At 40.1% G+C, this 19651-nt stretch overlaps 1 protein-coding gene across 2 annotated transcripts in view; it reads left to right on the forward strand.

Moving 5' to 3' along the window:
* TENM1 (teneurin transmembrane protein 1) overlaps positions 1 to 19651 on the forward strand; it is a 1301460-nt gene that overhangs the window by 1228341 nt on the left and 53468 nt on the right. For both annotated transcript variants that reach the window (XM_033111932.1, XM_033111941.1), the window contains one exon: positions 18327 to 18693. In XM_033111932.1, the coding sequence (XP_032967823.1) occupies positions 18327 to 18693 (367 nt within the window). The remainder of the gene's footprint in view (positions 1 to 18326; positions 18694 to 19651) is intronic.

Raw genomic sequence — 19651 nt, forward strand, 5'->3', positions numbered from 1 at the left:
ATGAGAACTAAACTAGATTCCTTCTAGCACTAAAGATCTACAACTTTGAAACCATTACTAATTTTTTTTTAATTTATTGGGGTGACAATTGTTGGTCAAGTTACATAGATTTCAGGTGTACAATTCTGTAATACACCATCTATATATGACACTGTGTGTTCACCACCCAGAGTCAGTACTCCTTCCATCACCATATATTTGATCCCCGTTACCCTCATCTCCCACCCCCTACCATCGCTACCCTCTGGTAACCACTAAACTATTGTCTGTGACTGAGTATTTGTTTCTGATTTATTTGTCTTGTTATTTTGTTGTATTTGGTTTCTATACCACATATCAGTGAAATCATATGGTTCTCTGCTTTCTCTGTCTGACTTATTTTGCTTAGCATTATATCCTCAAGATCCATCCATGTTGTCACAAATGGACCTATTTCATCTTTCCTTACCGCCGAATAGTATTCCATAGTGTATATATACCACAACTTCTTTATACATTCATCTATCGAGGGACATTTTGGTTGTTTCCATGTCTTGGCCACCGTAAACAAAGTTGCAATGAACACTGAAGCACACGTGCCTTTATGTATAAATGTTTTCAGATTTTTGGGTACATACTCAGGAGAGGGATTGCTGGGTCATATGGTAATTCTATTCGTAATTTTTTGAGGAACCTCCACACTGCCTTCCATAAAAGCTGCACCAGTCTGCATTCCCACCAACAGTGGATGAGGGTTCCTTTTACTCCACAGCCTCTCCAACACTTGTTGCTATTTGTCTTGTTGATGATAGCCATTCTGACTGGCGTGAGGTGATATCTCATTGCGTTTTTTTTTTTATTAAATTTATTGGGGTGACAATTGTTAGTAAAATTACATAGATTTCAGGTGTGCAATTCTGTATCACATCATCTATAAATTACATTATGTGTTCACCATCCAGAGTCAGTTCTCCTTCCATCACCACATATTTGATCCCCCTTACCTTCATCTCCCACCCCCCAACCCCATTACCCTCTGGTAACCACTAAATTACGTTCCCAAGATTAATTTACAAACCCCGTGGCCATCTTGTGGTTACTGATTGTTTTCTAATCCCCTCACCTTTCCCCTTACCCCCACCCCCCCGCCCATCTAGCAACCCTCAGTATTTCCTCTTTGTCTCCAAAAGTGTTTCTGATTAGTTCATTCACTTGTTCTTTTCTTTAGATTCTGCATATAAGTGAGATCATATGGTACTCATCTTTCTCTGTCTGACTTATTTCACTTAACATCATGTTCTCTAGGTCCATCCATGTTATTGCAAATGGTAAGATTTCTTTCTTCTTTATGGCTACGTAATAATCCATTGTATAAATGTACCACACTTTCTTACTCCAGTCATCTAACGATGGGCATTTCGGTTGTTTCCTTGTCTTAGCTATTGTGTATAGTGCTGCAATAAACATAGGAGTGCATAAAGATTTTTGAATTGGAGTTTTGGATGTCTCCGGATAGATACCTAGGAGTGGAATTACTGGATCATAGGGTAGTTCCATTTTCAGATTTTTGAGATACCTCCATACTGTTTTCCATAGTGGCTGCACCAATCTGCAATACCACCAATAGAGCACAAGCGTTCCTTTTTCTCCACATCCGCGCCAGCACTTTTTGTTTGTTGATTTATTGATGATAGCCATTTTGACTGGGGTGAGGTGGTATCTCATTGAGGTTTTTATTTGCATTTCTCTGATGGTTAGTGAGGTTGAGCATTTCTTCATTTGTCTGTTTGCCATCTGTATGTCCTTTTTAGAAAAATGTCTCTTCAAGTCCTCTGCCCATTTTTTAATTGGTTCTTTTGTTTTTTTGGAGTTGAGTTGAGTGAGTTTTTCATAGATATGTGATATTAATCCCTTATCAGATATATCATTGGAAAATATCTTTTCCCATTCAGGAGGATCCCTTTTTGTTTATTGATGGTTTCCTTTGCTGTGAAAAAACTTTTTAGTTTGATATAATCCCTCATGTTTATTTTTTCTCTTACTTCCCTCGCTCGAGGGGATATATCAGTAAAAACCTTACTCCGGGTAATGTCTGTGAAGTTTCTTCCTATATTTTCTTCTAGGTATTTTATGGTTTCAGATCTTACATTTAAGTCTTTAAGCCATTTTGAATTTATTTTTGTATATGGTGTAAGGAGGTGGTCCAGCTTCATTTTTTTGCGTGTGTCTGTCCTGGTTTCCCAGCACCATTTATTGAATAGACTATCTTTAACCCATCGTACATTCTAGCTTCCATTGTCATAGATTAAATGGCCATATAGGCATGGATTTATTTCTGGACTCTCTATTCTGTTCCATTGATCTATGTGTCTGTTTTTATGCCAGTACCATGCTGTTTTGATTACTGTAGCCTTGTAGTATAATTTGAAGTCAGGTATTGTTATACCTCCCACTTTGTTCTTATTTCTCAAGATTGCCTTTGCTATTCGGGGTCTTTTATGGTCCCATATAAATTTTAGGATTATATGTTCTATTTCTGTGAAAAACGACGTTGGTAGTTTGATAGGAATTGCGTTGAATAAGTATATTGCCTTAGGCAGTATGGACATTTTAACTATATGAATTTTTCCTATCCATGAACATGATATGTGTTTCCATCTATTTATATCTTACTCCATTCCTTTCGTCAGTGTCTTATAATTTTCTGAGTACAGATATTTTACTTCTTTGGTTAAATTTATTCCCAGGTATTTTATAGTCTTTGGAGCAATTGTAAATGGGATTGTTTTTTTAATTTCTCCTTCTGATGTTTTATTATTGGTATATACAAATGCAACTGATTTCTGAATATTAATTTTGTATCCTGCTACTTTACTAAATTCATCTATCAGCTCTAATAGCTTCTTGGTGGAGTCTTTAGGGTTCTCTATATATAGTATCATATCATCTGCATATAATGATAATTTACTTCCTCCTTACCAATTTGGATGCCTTTTATTTCTTTTTCTTGTCTGATTGCTGTGGCTAGAACTTCCAGCACTATGTTGAATAGAAGCGGAGATAGTGGGCACCTTGCCTTGTTCCTGATCTTAGGGAGAATGGTTTTTGCTTTTCCCCATTGAGTATGATGTTAGCTGTGGGTTTGTCATATATGGCCTTTATTATGTTGCGATATGATCCCTCTATTCCCACTTTCTTAAGGGTTTTTATCATAAATGGCTGTTAGATTTTATCAAATGCTTTTTCTGCATGTATTGATATGATCATGTGATTTTTATTTTTTATTTTGTCAATGTCGTGTATCACATTAATTGATTTACGGATGTTGAACCACCCTTGCATATCAGGGATCAATCCCACTTGATCATGGTGTATGATCTTTTTAATGTATTGCTGAATTCTGTTCGCTAATATTTCGTTGAGGATTTTTGCATCTATGTTCATTAGAGATATCGGCCTGTAGTTTTCTTTTTTTGTGGTGTCTTTGTCTGATTTTGGGATCAGGGTGATAGTGGCTTCGTCAAAAGTGTTTGGGAGTCATCCCTCCTTCTAGATTTTTTGGAAGAGCTTGAGGAGAATTGGTGATAATTCTTTTTTGAACGCTTTGTAAAATTCACCTGTAAAGCCATCTGGTCCAGGGCTTTTGTTTGTTGGGGACTGTTGATTACTGATTCAATTTCCCTGGTGGTAATCAGTCTATTCAGGTTTTCTGTTTCTCCTTGAGTTAGCCTTGGAAGTTTTACGCCTCTAGAAAATTGTCCATTTCTTCCAGATTGTCAAATTTGTTGGCATATAGTTGCTCATAGTAACTCCTTAAAACTTTTTGTATTTCTGCGGTGTCCGTTGTCACTTCTCCTCTTTCATTTCTGATTTTATTAATTTGGGTCCTCTCTCTCTTTTTTTTAATGAGTCTTGCTAAAGGTTTGTCGATTTTGTTTATCTTCTCTAAGAACCAACTCTTGGATTCATTGATCTTTTGTATTGTTTTTCTGGTTTCTATTTCATTTATTTCTGCTCTGATCTTTATTATCTCCTTCCTTGTACTCCCTTTGGGCTTATTTTGCTGTTCTTTTTCCAGATCCCTTAAGTATGAAGATAAACTGTTGATTAGTGATGTTTCTTGTTTCTTTAGGTAGGCCTGCAAAGCTATGAATTTCCCTCGTAGGACTGCTTTCGCGGCATCCCATAGATTTTGGGTCATCGTGTTTTCATTTTCATTTGTCTGGAGATATCTTTTGATTTCTTCCTTGATCTCCTGCTTGACCCATTCATTATTTAGTAATAAGTTATTCAGCCTCCATGAATTGGTGTGTCTTCCAGTTTTTTTTCCTGTAGTTCATTTCGAATTTCATACCATTGTGATCAGAGAAGACAATTGGTATGATTTCAATTTTCTTAAATTTATCAAGACTTGCTTTGTGGCCTAACATATGGTCTATCTTGGAAATTGTTCCATGTGCGCTTGAGAAAAACGTGTATTTTGCAGCAATGGGGTGAAATGTTCTGAAAATACCGATTAGATCCAAGTGGCCCAATGTATCATTTAAGGCTGTTGTTTCCATATTGATTTTCTGTCTGGACACCTGTCCCTTGTTGTCAGAGGTGTGTTGAAGTCCCCTAGTATGATAGTGTTACTGTTGATCTCTGTCTTTACGTCGGTCAGTACCTGTTTTGTATATTTAGGTGCTCCTATGTTGGGTGCATAGATGTTTACTAGGGTTATGTCCTCTTGTCGGATCGATCCCTTTATTATTATATAGTGCCCATCTTTATCTTTTAGTATGTTCTTCATTTTCAAGTCTATTTTGTCAGATAAAAGTATTGCAACTCCAGCTTTTTTCTCGTTTCCATTTGCATGAAATATCTTACTCCAACCCTTCACTTTCAACCTGTGTGTGTCTTTTGTTCTGAGGTGAGTCTCTTGTATACAGCATATACAAGGGTCTTGCTTTCTTATCCAGTCAGCCACCCTATGTCTCTTGATTGGAGCATTTAGTCCATTTACATTTAAAGTGATTATTGATAGGTACATAGTTATTGCCATTTTTAAATTTGTAGTTAGGTTGTTTTGATCTTTCTGCTATTTACAGAAGTCCTTTCAGTATTTCTTGCAATGCTGGCTTGGTGGTAATAAATTCCTTTAGCTTATTTTTTTCTGGAAAGCTCTTTATCTCTCCATCAACTTTAAATGATAGCCTTGCTGGATAAAGCAATCTAGGTTGTAGGCCTTTGTTTTCCATCACTTTGAGTATCTCTTGCCACTCCCTCCTGGCCTTCAGTGTTTCTGTAGAAAAATCATTTGATAGTCTTATGGGAGTTCCCTTGAATGTAAGCCTCTGTCTTTCTCTTGCTGCTTTTAGGATTCTCTCTTTGTCTTTAAGCTTTGCCATTTTAACTATAATGTGTCTTGGTGTGGACCTATTTGGGTTTATCCTGGTTGGAACTCTCTGCACTTCCTGGGCTTGTATGTTGGTTTCCTTCATCAGGTTGGGGAAGTTTTCGGACATTATTACTTCAAATATGTTCTCAGTCTCTTGCTTCCTCTCTTCACCTTCTGGTATTCCTATGATGCGCATGTTGTTGCTCTTGATGTTATCCCAGAGGTCTCTTAACTCATCTTCATTGTTTTTTATTCTTTTTTCTTTCTGTTGTTCCGTTTGGGTGATCTCTGCTACCTTGTCTTCTAAGTCGCTGATTCGATCCTCTGCTTCATCTAACATGCTGGTAATTCCTTCAAGTGAGTTCTTAATTTCGGTAATTGTGTTCTTTAGTTCTAACTGGTTGTTCGTTATGATTTCTACATCCTTCTTTACATCTTCTCTAAGCTCCTTAAACATTCTTATCACCAGTGTTCTGAACTCTGTCTCTGAAAGGTTGGTTACGTCTGCTTCATTTGGTTCCAGTTGTGGAGGTTTCTTCTGTTCTTTTATTTGGGACATGTATCTTTGTTTCCCCATTCTGGCTGACTCTCTGTGTTTGTTTTGATGTATTAGGTACATCCCCTAGAGTTCTTAGTTCTTGCTAGGTTATCTTATGTACTATGTGTCCTTTATATTTGACTTGCACTACGTCGTTCTTGTCCTCTGCATGTGCTCCAAAGGTGACTCTTGTGTTGTGTATATTGTCATGTTCAAGATCTTTAATTGCTTTTTGCTTGTGAGTAGGTGAGGTTAACTATTAGGCTGACTCGTTGTGAGACTTGGCTCTGCCCACTGCAGGGCGTTCTGCTGCGTGAGGGTTGACCACTTAAATGTGGTTTGGCCTCTATGGGCTCTAGTGCCTGCAGAGAATTCCCTCTGGGTGTATGACTTGTAGGTCAAACCCGGTAGTACTCCGGTTTGTTCTGGAGTTGGCCTCTGGATATGTTGAATCTTGTGCCTCTTAAGCTGGGCCCTGGGAGGGCAGTTTCAGAAAGAAGAAATCACCAAGCACAACAGCACCAACAACAAAGAAAAAAAATCAAATACATTCACATGTAAAAACACCCGATAACCCCCACTCGACACAGGCAAAAATATCAAAGATATAAAGACAAAGCAAAACAAAACAAAACAAAACAAAAAGCAGCGCCAGTCTTGGCTTAAGCCCACCAAGTAATGTCCAGATTGTCCTCTGCTTTACCAAAGATCTCCCTGCTTATTGCGCAGGCAGAGCTTGTCACCTGGTGTCCAGATTGACTTTGGGACTGTAGATTTAAATGCGTGGGCCTGAGGGGTCTGGATGACAGTTTTTACAAAGTCAGTGCAGTTTCTGCCCTTGCCTGCACATATGCACACTGAGAGTAGCACCACGAGCCCCGTGTCCAGTACTCCTGAGTCTTAGGGCACTTCTTCAGTGTGTGTGTGTATGGGGGCGTGCGGGCAGGAGATTTCTGAGCTGCTGAAAGCCCAGAGCTGCGTCTGTCTTAGTGCTGATCCCTGGGAGTGCCTCTCAGGTGTAATTGTCCCGCCCTAGGCAGGCCAGAAAGTGTGGGGGCTGGGGATGGAGGGGTCTTCTCTCTCCCAGTCCAGCCGCGCATCACACTCTTGCCACAGGCCAGAAAAGGTGGTGGCTGGGGTTGGAAGAGTCTCTTCTCTCCTAACCCAGCCCAAATCACACTCTTCCCAGCCTCTTCCCTGGGTCAGGGCTGCCTGTCAGTCTTCCCAGTGCCTGAGCACTACTACGGCTCCTCTGTAATCTGACACTACTCCTCAGTTCAGGGGCAAGTTTAAGTCTCTGGAAGTGGGGGGTAGGATTGGAAGAGCGGGGGGGAGGGGCCCAGGTATGGAGTCTGTGTTCTTTGTCCGCCCTAGGGCCCACTAGCCGCCATCCCGGTGAGAGAAATCAGCCACGGGACGCAGGGAAAGACCCGACCTCCTGGTCTCTGTGCTCTCTGTTCCGCCCTGAGATCCCGTGCATGCCCGGATCATTGTGGTTTTTATTTGCATTTCTCTGATGATTAGTAATGTTGAGAATTTTTTCATAGGTCTATTTCCCATTTGTATGTCCTCTTTGGAGAAATGTCTCTTCAGGTCTTCTGCCCATTTTTCAATTCGGTTGTTTGTTTTTTTGTTGTTGAGTTTCCTGAGTTCCTTGTATATTTTGGATATCAGCCCCTTATTGCAGGCACTGTTAGCAAAAATCTTCTCCCATTCAGTTGGTTGCCTTTTTATTTTGTTGATGGTTTCTTTTGCTATGCAGAACCTTTTAACTTTCATATAGTCCCATTCGTTTATTTTAGCTCTTACTTCTATTGCCTTTGGAGTCAAATTCATAAAATGCTCTTTGAACCCTAGTTCCATAAGTTTAGTACCTATGATTTCTTCTATGCAGTTTATTGTGTCAGGTCTTATGCTTAAGTCTTTGATCCATTTTGAATTCATTTTGGTACATGGTGACAGATAGGAGTCCAGTTTCATTCTTTGGCACGTGGCTATCCAATTCTCCCAGCACCATTTATTGAAGAGGCGGTCTTTCCTCCATTGTATGTTTTTAGCTTCTTAGTCAAAAATTATCTGTCCACATTTATGTGGTTTTATTTCTGGGTTCTCAATTCCATTCCATTGGTCTATGTGTCTGTTTTTCTGCCAATACCATGCTGTTTTGATTATTGTAGCCCTGTAGTACAAGCTAAAGTCAGGGATTGTGATACCTCCAGTACTGTTCCTTTTTCTTAAGATTGCTTTGGCTATTCGGGGTCTCTTTTGGTTCCAAACAAATCTGATGATTTTTTATTCTATTTCTTTAAAAAATGCCATTGGGATTTTCATGGGGATTGCATTAAATCTGTATATTGCTTTGGGTAATATGGCCATTTTAACTATGTTGATTCTTCCAATCCATGAGCACGGAATGTCTTTCCATTTCTTTGTGTCTTCTTCAATTTCTTTCAAAAATGTCTTACTTACAGTTTTCAGCATATAGGTCTTTCACATCCTTGGTTAAGTTTATTCCTAGGTATTTTATTCTTTTTGCTGCAATTGCAAAAGGAATTGTTTTTTGTATTTCTTTTTCTGAGATTTCATTGTTAGTATATAGGAATGCAATGGAGTTTTGTACGTTGATTTTGTAGCCAGCAACTTTACCGTATTCATTGATTGTTTCTAATAGCTTTTTGGTGGAATCTTTAGGGTTTTCTATATATAGCATCATGTCATCTGCAAACAGCAATAATTTAACTTCTTCATTCCCAGTTTGGATGCATTTTATTTCTTCCCCTTGCCTGATTGCTCTGGCAGGACTTCCAACACTATGTTGAAAAGCAGAGGTGATAGGGGACAGCCCTGTCGTGTTCCTGAGAGTAGAGCAAAGGGCTTCAGTTTTTCACCATTAATTATGATATTAGCTGAAGGCTTGTCATATATGGCGTTTATTATATTCAGGTATTTTCCTTCTATTCCTATGTTATTAAGTGTTTTAGTCATAAATGGATGTTGTATATTGTCATATGCTTTGTCTGCCTCAATTGATATAATCATATGATTTTTGTCCTTTATTTTGAGTATGTCATGTATCACATTGATGGATTTGAAGATGCTGAACCATCCTTGTACCCCGGGGATGAACCCCACTTGGTCATGATGAATGATCTTTTTAATGCACTGTTGTATTCGATTTGCTAGAATTTTGTTTTAGGATTTTTGCATCTGTAGTCATCAAAGATATTGGTCTGTAGTTTTCTTTTTTTGTGTTGTCCTTACCAGGTTTGGTATCCGGGTAATGTTTGCCTCATAAAATGAGTTAGAGAGTACTGTCTCTTCTTCAATTTTTTGGAAGAGTTTGAGCCGGATTGGTATTAGATCCTATTTGAAGGTTTTGTAGAATTCACTAGTGAAGCCATCTGGTCCCGGACTTTTGCTTTTGGGAAGGTTTTGGATGACTGATTCAATTTCATTACTGGTGATCGGTCTGTTTAGATTTTCCAGTACTTCATGGTTCAGCCTTGGAAGGCTATATGTTTCTAAGAACTTGTCCATTTCTTCTAGGTTATTGAATTTGTTGGCATATAGTCTTTCATCGTATTCTTGGATGATCTTTTATATTTCTGTGGCATCCGTGATAACTTACCCTTTTTCATTTCAGATTTTGTTTATTAGTGTCTTGTCTCTTTTTATCTTAGTGAGTCTAGCAAACGGTTTGTCAATTTTTTTAATCTTTTCAAAGAACCAGCTCTTTCTCACATTAATTATATGTATTGTCTTTTTGTTCTCTATTTCATTTAGTTCTGCTCTGATTTTTGTTATTTCCTTTCTTCTGCTGACCTTGGGTTTCACTTGTTCTTCTTTTTCTTGTTCTTTAAGGTGTAACATGAGGTTATATATTTGGGATATTTCTTGTTTCTTGAGATAAGCCTGTAATGATATAAATGTCCCTCTTAAAACTGCTTGTGCTTCATCCCAAAAATTTTGGTAGGATGTGTTTTCATTGTCAATTGTTTCTATGGATCTTTTCATCTCTCCTCTAATTTCTTCTTTGACCCAGTCGTTCTTTAAATGTATGTTGTTTAATCATCATGTATTTGTGTTTCTTTCTGCTTTCTTTTTACAGTTGATATCCAATTTCAAAGCCTTGTGATCAGAGAATATGCTTGGTATGATTTCAATCTTCTTAAATTTGCTGAGGCTTATTTTATGTCCCAATGTATGGTCTATCCTTGAGACTGTTCCATGTACACTAGAAAAGAATGTATAGTCTGATGTTTTAGGATGAAGTGTTCTATATATGTCAATTATGTCCATTTCATCTAATGTGTCATTTAGGGATGCTATTTCATTATTTATTTTCTGTTTGGATGATCTATCCATAGCTGTCTATGATGTATTTAGGTCCCCTAGTATAATTGTGTTTTGGTCAATTTCTCCCTTTAGTTCTGTTAGTAGTTGCTTGGTATATTTCGGTGCTCCTGGATTGGTGGCATAAATATTGATGACTCTTATGTCTTCTTGTGTAGAGTCCCCTTTACCATTATGAAATGTCCATCTTTGTCTCTTGTTATCTTTTTCACCCTGAAGTCTGTTTCATTGGATATCATTATGGCTACTACACCTTGATTTTCTCTGGGTACCATTTGCTTGGAGTGTCAATTTCTACCCTTTCACTTTGAGTCTATGCTTGTCCTTGTAGCTGAGATGTGTCTCTTGGAGACAGCATATGGTTGGGTTTAGTTATTTGATCCAATCTGCTACTCTGTGCGTTTTTATTGGTGACTTCAGTCCATTTACATTTAGGGTGATTATTGATATGTGAGGATTTCCTGTCATTTTATCTTTAGTTTTCTGGTAAGACTGTGTCTCCATTGTTTCTTTGCCTTTTTGTTGTTGTCTATTATTTCTGTGTGGTGGTATTCTATGATGTTGCCCTCTGTTTCTTCGTTTATTACAGTATATATTTCAGTTCTGGATTTTTTTTGAGTGGTTATCCTTAAGTTTATGTAAAAGAAAGTTTGATATTTAAAGTATTCCATTTTCTTCAGCACGTTTACTTTCTCAATTCCCATATTACCGTTCAGGTCTTACTCTCCCCCTTTTTATGTTTTGGTTGCCACAAATTGTCTCTGTTGATGGTAGTCGAATAGCCTCCTGTAGTATTTCTGGTAGTGCAGTTCATGTATTAGAAAATTCCCTCAGCTTCTGTATGTCTGGAAAGGTCTTTATTCCTCCTTCATATCTAAAGGATATCTTTGCTGGATACATTATTCTTGGCTCATAATTTCTCTCTTTCAATAGTTTGAATAATTGGTTCTACTCCCTCCTGGCGTATAGAGTTTCTGCTGAATAATCTGATGATAATCTAATGGGCTTTCATTTGTAGGTTATCATCTTCTTTTCCCTGGCTGCCTTGAGGATTCTTTCTTTGTCATTGATTTTAGACAGCTTCAATAAAATGTGCCTTGGAGAAAGCCTGTTGGGATTGAGGTTATTAGGTGTTCTATTTGCTTCTTGGATTTGAGGATCCAATTCTGTCCAAAATTTTGGGAAGTTCTCATCGACAGTTTGTTTGAATATATTCTCTGTTCCCTTCTCTCTTTCTTCTCCTTCTGGTATGCACATTATTCTTTTATTACTCTTTCTGATGGAGTCAGAAAGTTCTTGTAGATTTCTTTCATTTCTTTTAAGTCTCAAGTCTCTTTCTTCTTCCATCCTTGTAATTTGCAGGTTTCTATCTTCGATGTCACTGATTCTTTCCTCCATCTGGTCAACTCTACTATCTAAGCTGGCTATTTCAATCTTAATTTCTTCTATTGAGTTCTTAATCTCCGGAAATTCTATTTGGCTATTTTTTTTTTAAATTTCAATCTCTTCGTAAAATGCTCATGTTTTTCTTTGATTGATTGTGTTTCTAAGTTCATTAAACTGCCTTTCTGTGTTTTCTTGCATCTCGTTGAGTTTTTTCAGAACAAAAATCTTGAATTCTCTGTCATTTAAGTCACATATTTCCGTATCTTTAAGTTCCTTTTCTGGAGACTTTTCACTTTCTTTCTGAGCTGTCTGGTTGCCTTGGTTATTCATGGGAATTACTGATTTATTATTTCTCTTCCTAGACATCTACAGGAGTGGCTTCTGCAATAAGTTGATAGGAAGAGGTCTTTCTTTTGTTTTCCAGTTCTTGTTGGTAGAATGTTTTATTTTCTCTCCTACTGCATCCTTGTTTTTCTCTCTCACACGATAGTGGTATGTTTTCTCTGCACTATTCCAGCTTCTCACACAATGCGGGTATTTCCTGGGAGACGGGCTTCTCTGTTAATAGTTCACCTGGGTCACAGGGCACAGTGTCTGTGTGGGTATGCAGAGAGCTTTAAAAGTTCCAAAGCTCTTCCTTCACCAGATTCAGAGCCTGTATGTTTCAGCTGTTCTGTTTACTCCTGCAGGGATCTGCCCAGATAGGTGGGGCCAGGGGCGGGGTGAGTTGTGAGAGGTGGCCCAGAGCAATGGCGGCGACTATCACCACAGCTGGTCCTGCTTTCACAGCTCCCTCCCCTTTGCCTGAACTAGTTGTGCTGTGAATCTGTGTCTGCGGTCCACAGTTCTCATAACAGCAAGTATTCTGTTCTTTTGATCTGACACTGCTACTGTTCCTGTCCTAGCACTAGGCAGGTGGGGGTAGGGTGAGCTCTGGGCGTGTAGGGAGGTGGCGGCTAGTCTCAGTGCCTAAGGCTTCCGTTCTCTGCTTGGCAGTGATGGCTTAAACCACTGTTTTCAGCTTTCTTCCTTCAGTCTTTTCTCCGAGGTCTCTGCCGTGAGCATTGTGTTCAGCCATGTTATGCTGCCCCCTCAGCCCTATGGGCCATAAGTGCAGCCCTAGCATTTCCAGTTCTTCCCTCTCTCGCAGCTGCGGTACTTCCGGGGTACAGCGAGCTCAGAGCAATGAGCTAGGTCTTCGTCCTGCACCCGCGCGGCTCCATCTCCACACTTCTCCCTTCCCTCCTCCCCCACTCACGTAATTCGCCCACCTTTCAGTGAATTCAGTAGTGGGCCTCTTCGTCTTGCCTGTCTGCTGTGCAGGGAGTCCTTTGTGGAGTTATTGTTGTTGGATTAGTTGTAAATTCCAGGGGAGCTTTATAGAGGCCCACCTGACGCCGCCATTTTGATGATGTCTCCAAACCATTACTAATTTTAATACCACTTACCATCCCTTAGTTTCTCCAAGCAGTGGGCTAAACACCTTATATCACTATCTAATTTAACCCACTTGAGAGTAACCCATTTCAGAATAATAACTATCAGAATTAGATGGATTATCCTTAGCCTCTTTTCCTTGTTACAGATGCGAGAACAAGAGACTCCTAGAGGAGACTTCATTTGCCTTGGGTTATATACTTAGTAAAGGAAGGACCCAGCTTTCAGACTGTTACAGAGAGCCCAAGTGTACAAAATATTGTCTGTGTCTGCATTGTGGGATTAAGCTTACAATTGAGGGATTTTCTATTTAGATATCTCTTTTACACATGGATTTTTCCCTATAGGATTCTACCACTTTATAAGCTGTTACTTAAGTCAAAATTAGCTAAGTCTTTAAACCAACCATGGGAATGGCTGACCTGAGAGTCAAGTCCCTTCAAGACAAATTTTTGATTAGCAGAGGAAGACATAGTGCAATCAAGACTTGACATCCAGACCAAGATCTCCTTTCTGCTCAGAGTTGTTTCTCAGGGAAGGTTTTTCAGAGATGACAAACCCACCAGTTTGAGGCTATATCAGTGACCTTTAATGCTAGTTTAGCTTAAATACATTTTGACATTTCAAACAAATTAATGTATTTTTACAAAGTGGGGGCAACCACCACAAATTAAGCCAAATGGTTTGCCTGTAGGCTGGCTCAGTAGACATAGTTTCCAGAGCTTCACTGTTGCACCTACCCCCCAAAAAAGAAATGGAGTTTCTCCCCAGAAACCACTTGGATAAATGCCAGCAGGACTTAGGGGTCACTCTTAGTCCTACCTCAGTAGCATATAATTCTGGCATCTCTGAAACTAATAGATGCTAATTCTAACTGCCAGAAGCATCTCAAAGACTCCATTCCATGTTAGGTTGTATGTTAAGGAAGTGCTTTGGCTGGGAATATAGTGTTTTTATTGTGTGGATATAAAGCACCAGTTCCTTGAAAAATTATCTGGAAATGGGAGTATTTAACATGAGAAATATATAAAAGGAACCGACAACCTAAAAGAGGTGAAAAGATCCATTTCTAAAAAGGCAGACCCTAGACTACTAAGTAGCTGCACATCTTTCATCTGAGTAGATTTCATAGACAAATTGCCTAGCCAAATCAAATGGGAATTAAAGGGGTTCTGTGGAGCTGGAAGAGAAAGTGTCTCAGAAGCACAAAGGTCACTTTTGTTACAGGACCCTGCCAGAGTGACTTATTTGATGGTAAAAAAAACAAACAGACATAATATCTGGTGTATTTTTGAGGCAATATTAAATCTAATAAACATGACACCAATAGTATTGACTTAATTCAGGTTGTGTGTGTTGGAGAATTTAACAACTTATCTTGCAAGTACCGGCCTTTATCTCAGAAGCAGCCTTCACAGCAGAGAACAGAGTCTGAAACATGTCCTTCTCTGACTCCTGCCAGGTGTATGTCATCCCTGGCCTCTGTCCTGGCCTCACCTCTCAGAGTGGGCATAATTAGAATGTCACTTCTACCAGCTTTGTTTTTTCTGGGTCACTGACTTCAGACTTGATCAAAATAGGAGTCTTTTACTGAAATAAATACATTTCCTCTTCCTCAGCCAGCCCCAGCTTATTTCCTGGGCAACCATGTGTCATAGGTCCAGAACACACAGACAGCTTCTGTACAAGCACGACAGTGTATACAGAGTTCCCAAGTGGGGGCACATGACAGAGGAGGAGTTGGCACCCTCCACAGCAGCAGGTGCTCACTGTCCCTCTCAGTGGCAGGGCACTGACATGCAAAGGCCTCAGACAAATGTGCTGAGGAACATATCACAGCAAACTGCTCTGGGAGCTGTTAAGGCTAGTGTTTAATGTTTATCCAATGACCTCCATCTGAGAGGCTCATGCACAACACAAGCTCAGCTTTATACTCCATTAGCATCCAAATTCCTAGCTTCCCAGAGGCATATGGTACCAATCAGAAACAGCCAGCCTATACGGAGGTTGAGAGCACATAAAGACATGGGGACAGAATGAGGTTGTTTTGGTACCTGGGAGAAACCTTCATAAACAGGGAGCAAAGAGCCCTCAGTGGTGCTAGTGTCTTTGACCTAAAGACAACCTTTTTCTTCATTACATCACCAGTTGCTCTCTATTAAGAGACAGAATTGGAGGGAGGGCCCTATCTAAGACTGGCCTTTATCCACTTCATTACTGAGTGTGTAAGACTTCCTCCACCCAGGGAAATAGTGAGCCTCAGAATGCAATGAATCTATAACTTGTTTTCAAACATGCAGAGTCAATAAGGAAAAAAAAAGCTTTCCTTGGGCTTTTACTCAAGGCACAAAGAAGAATAGCTACATTGCTATATCTAAGAAGGGGTAGATTTTTCTGCCTTTGTCTAGGCTAAGAGATGAGAAATAAAGTACAGAATAAGTGAGTGGTGGGATAAGAGGGCATATAATTCAGTTCTCTGAGAAGTGCCCAGTGATAAATAGTAGCTATTGAGGTAATGTCAGGGCAGGCATTGGGCTAACCCCTGTGTCCAGAAAGGAACTAGAGTGGAGCCATGTTTGGTTGGTCTGTGAGTCCCCAGTGCCTAACACATGGCACATGGTACATGAGACACAAAAACACACACACACACATTCACAAATCCTTGTTTCTAACTCCTTAACATGTCTCAAATCCATTTACTTCTCTCCATCCCCACTGTTGCCCCAGTTCAGGCGACCATCATCCCTCACCTGGACCACTGCAGGTGCCTCCTAAATATCAGCCTGCCTCCCATCTCACCTCCTCCTCCATCATGGTCTCAACAGCAGCCAGTGTGATCCATGTAGTACCTAAATATGACTACGGCACATCCCTACTTAAAGCCCTTCAGCGGATTCCCACAGCCATCAGAATAAAGTGAGACACGTACATCCTTTCTTTACCTGGTGTATTAGTCTGCTAGAGCTATCTTAACAAAATACCATAGACTGTGTGGCTTTAACAAAATAAATTTATTTTCTCACAGTTTTGGAGGCTAGAAGTTCAAGATCAACGTGACAGCAGATTTGGTTCTCCTGAGGTCTCTCTCCTTGGCTTGTAGAAGACTTCCCTCTTACTGTGTCCTCATATGGGATTTTTCTCTGTGTGTACACACTCCTGGTGTCTTTTCCTCTTCTTATAAGGACACCAGTCCTGTTGGATTAGAGCCCCACCTTTATGACCTCATTTAACTTTCATTTCCTTGTTAAAGGATCTATTGCCAAATACAGTTACATCAGGTATTAGGACTTCAACATATGAATTAAGGGGGAGACACAATTTAGTTCATAATACCTAGCCACTGTTGACCTCCTGATCCCATTGTTCACCACTCCCATACATTCAGCCTGTATTATTAGCCTTACTGATTTTTTTTTTCTGTAGTAACCTGGATGGGCCATACAGTCCCTAACCATGGGAACTTCACCCTGCCGTTCCCTCTACCTGGATTGCCCTCAACTCTACTTCCCCTCCCCTCATTTCACCCCATTCTTCTCCTACTGATCATTTCAGACGTTGCTTAGTTAATATGTTCTCTGAGAATACTCTTGACTCCTGACTCCTAGTCTGGGTGAAATGCTCTCATACTCTCTGTTGCCTCCTTCTGGTAACATGGGAGTAATTGCCTAATGGCTCCTCCAAAGGTTTTACTAGACCATGAGTCATTTGAGGGCAGAGGCTGTGTCATAGTAGTCTTTTGAATCCTCAAAACTTATCACAAGGCTTAGCACAGAGAAGATACTCAGCAAACAGTCAATGAAAGAACAAATCAACCTGTTTCTTTGCTGAGGAAAGGGAGTTATGGAATGAAACAGGTCAAGCTAGGTGGCAATATATTACAACTTAAGATTCCAAGTTACCAACAGATGTACTGTACCTGAGTATTCCACAAGATGGATGCTAGTTCTATGCTAATGGAAGGTCCTGTCCCAAAGGTTGCCGTTAAAGTAAAATCTGGTTTTTCCAGCACTCTGTTTTCTAGAAGTCTTATAACTTTGCTCTTCCATGCATCTACAGGACAGTAAGAAAGATCTGCATATCAGAGCAACACAGAAGCCCTAGAGCAATGGCCCTCAAACTTTAGTGTGTATCAGAATCACCTGTAAGGCTCATTAAAACACAGATGGCTGGGCCCCCAACCCTAGAGTTTCTGATTCGATAGTTCTAAGTTGGGACCTGAGAATCTGCATTTCTAACAAGCTCCCAAGTGATGCTATTTCTGCTGGTCCAGAGACCACACTCTGAAATAGGATTTCCAGGTGGGAATTCCTGCCCATTCTCAGGAATTTTTTTCGCTTTCCCGTTCCCGAATCCCAAGATATAAACTGTTTTCTATTCTCCACGATGAATCATTTCCACAAAGTAATAGCCGATACTACCAACCACCTGGGTTCAAGAAGCCGATTTTCCCTATTTCCCAACCAACTTTTCTCAGGATTTGGGAACGGGAAAGCAAAAAAAATTGCTGAGAATGGGCAGGAATTCCCACCTGGAAACCCTACTCTGAAAAAACACTGCTCTAGAGGATCTTTCTGGAATTATTGCGAAAAAAATTACATTATGCTGAAAATTGTATAATGATAAATATGTTTACCAGAAGATTGGATCAACCATTGTCATGCGTGGCGGCCTGCGGGATCTCTGATCCCACTCCCTACATAAGAACGCAGGATGTGGCTAGGCCAAAAAGGAACACCCACGGAGCCATAGGTAGGGGAGTCATACCACTATAGTCTCACTGGAGGCTGGATTCACACGACGTGCGACCTGCTGTCCGCTTTTCTGCCAAACGACCAACTCCACTTGCTAACTGTAATCCGCCGTGCTAACTGCAATCCGGCGCTTGCTAGCTCAGCCACCATCTTCTTGCTAGCCCCCATTTTTCTGCTAGCATAGCCATGGCAGTTATATTAGTGGCCAATGGCTCACTGGTTACAGCTGACGGCCAACTAGCCACAGCTGATGGCCATCCGATCACAGTTGATGGCCATTTACTACCTGAGCCAGCACCTTTCCACATGAGGCTGAGAGCCTGGAAACTGCACTCCTGGTTCTGTCCCCAGAACCATCCTCTCCCAACTTTGCCAGACAACACCAACATTGCTGAAATTCATGAGACAAGGGCAACTAATAAGCCATTTTTCTTATTTCAAGGTAAAACTGCCCCTGGAAGGATACTGTAACCTAATGGTGTGTGTTCTGTTCTTTCTGCAGGTACGATTAGAGTGGCCAACAGACCTTGCAGTTAATCCCATGGACAATTCATTGTATGTCTTGGATAACAACATTGTGCTGCAAATTTCTGAGAACAGGCGTGTGCGGATCATTGCAGGGCGCCCCATTCACTGCCAGGTGCCAGGTATCGATCATTTTTTGGTCAGCAAGGTGGCAATTCACTCCACTCTGGAGTCGGCTAGGGCCATCAGTGTCTCCCACAGCGGGCTGCTCTTCATAGCTGAAACAGATGAGAGGAAAGTAAATCGAATTCAGCAAGTTACCACCAATGGGGAGATCTCCATCATGGCTGGTGCCCCCACTGACTGTGACTGCAAAATTGATCCCAACTGTGACTGTTTCTCAGGTATGACCTTTTTTTTTTAGCAATTCACCAGCTCCCCTTCTCTGTTTCCAAAAGAAAAATGTGCATCACAAAAGTCAAAAAGAAAACAAAAGTGTTACTTGTGAACATTAATATGAACAAGTGAAGAAAGCAATTGGGTTGGGGGTCAGATAGCCTAGTATCTGGTCGTTGTTCTGCAACTGACTCACTGAGTGGTCCCAGGAAAGCCACAAAACCTTTTCATGACTCACTTCATCTGTTAAATAGTGATATCATTTGTCTCAATTACATCAACTTACTGGTTTGAGGATAAAGGCTAGTATAATACAAATTTTGATATTCTAAGAAGACCACTATACAAATGTAAGATCATTATAGCATTTGTACTTTGGAGAAAGAGAAACTAAGTAAAACCTACATTTTCTAATTTAGCTAAGGAAAAATTTACTTGCCCTAAGTGACTTGTTTCCAGATTAACAGAATGTGCTATTTGAAACCCAATGAGGCTAGAAACAGACTACTTTGGGGACACATGAACACAGTTAAATCCCACAATGGAGGGTTCTCAGGACATCGATCTGCTACTCACATTGTTTTTAAAAAACAAAAACAAAATTTTCCCCATAACCATTCATGTCCTTTACTTCCAGTTGAAACAGAAAAAAATTTTTAAAAGAAAGGAAGGAAGGAAGGAAAGAAGGAAGGGACGGAGGAAGGAAGGAAGGAAGAAAGGAGCCTTTTCCTCAAAACATGGAGTGTATATTTCATGTAGCAAGCATTCCTCGAAATGTCAATGGACACATTTATTGCTGGGATGTGGAAATCCCTCCATGCCACTTGCAGCCCTATGAAACTGCTCATCCAGGCCCAAATTGTTCTCTTAACCTTTGCTTTGCCTTGGGCCAGAGGAATCTAGAGCGAGCAACTTGGTCAGCAAGACTTTTGATCAATATCTCTGATATTTTCCTGGGCAATTAGT

Source organism: Rhinolophus ferrumequinum, chromosome X (assembly GCF_004115265.2).
Source record: "Rhinolophus ferrumequinum isolate MPI-CBG mRhiFer1 chromosome X, mRhiFer1_v1.p, whole genome shotgun sequence".
Taxonomy (NCBI): Eukaryota; Metazoa; Chordata; class Mammalia; order Chiroptera; family Rhinolophidae; genus Rhinolophus; species Rhinolophus ferrumequinum.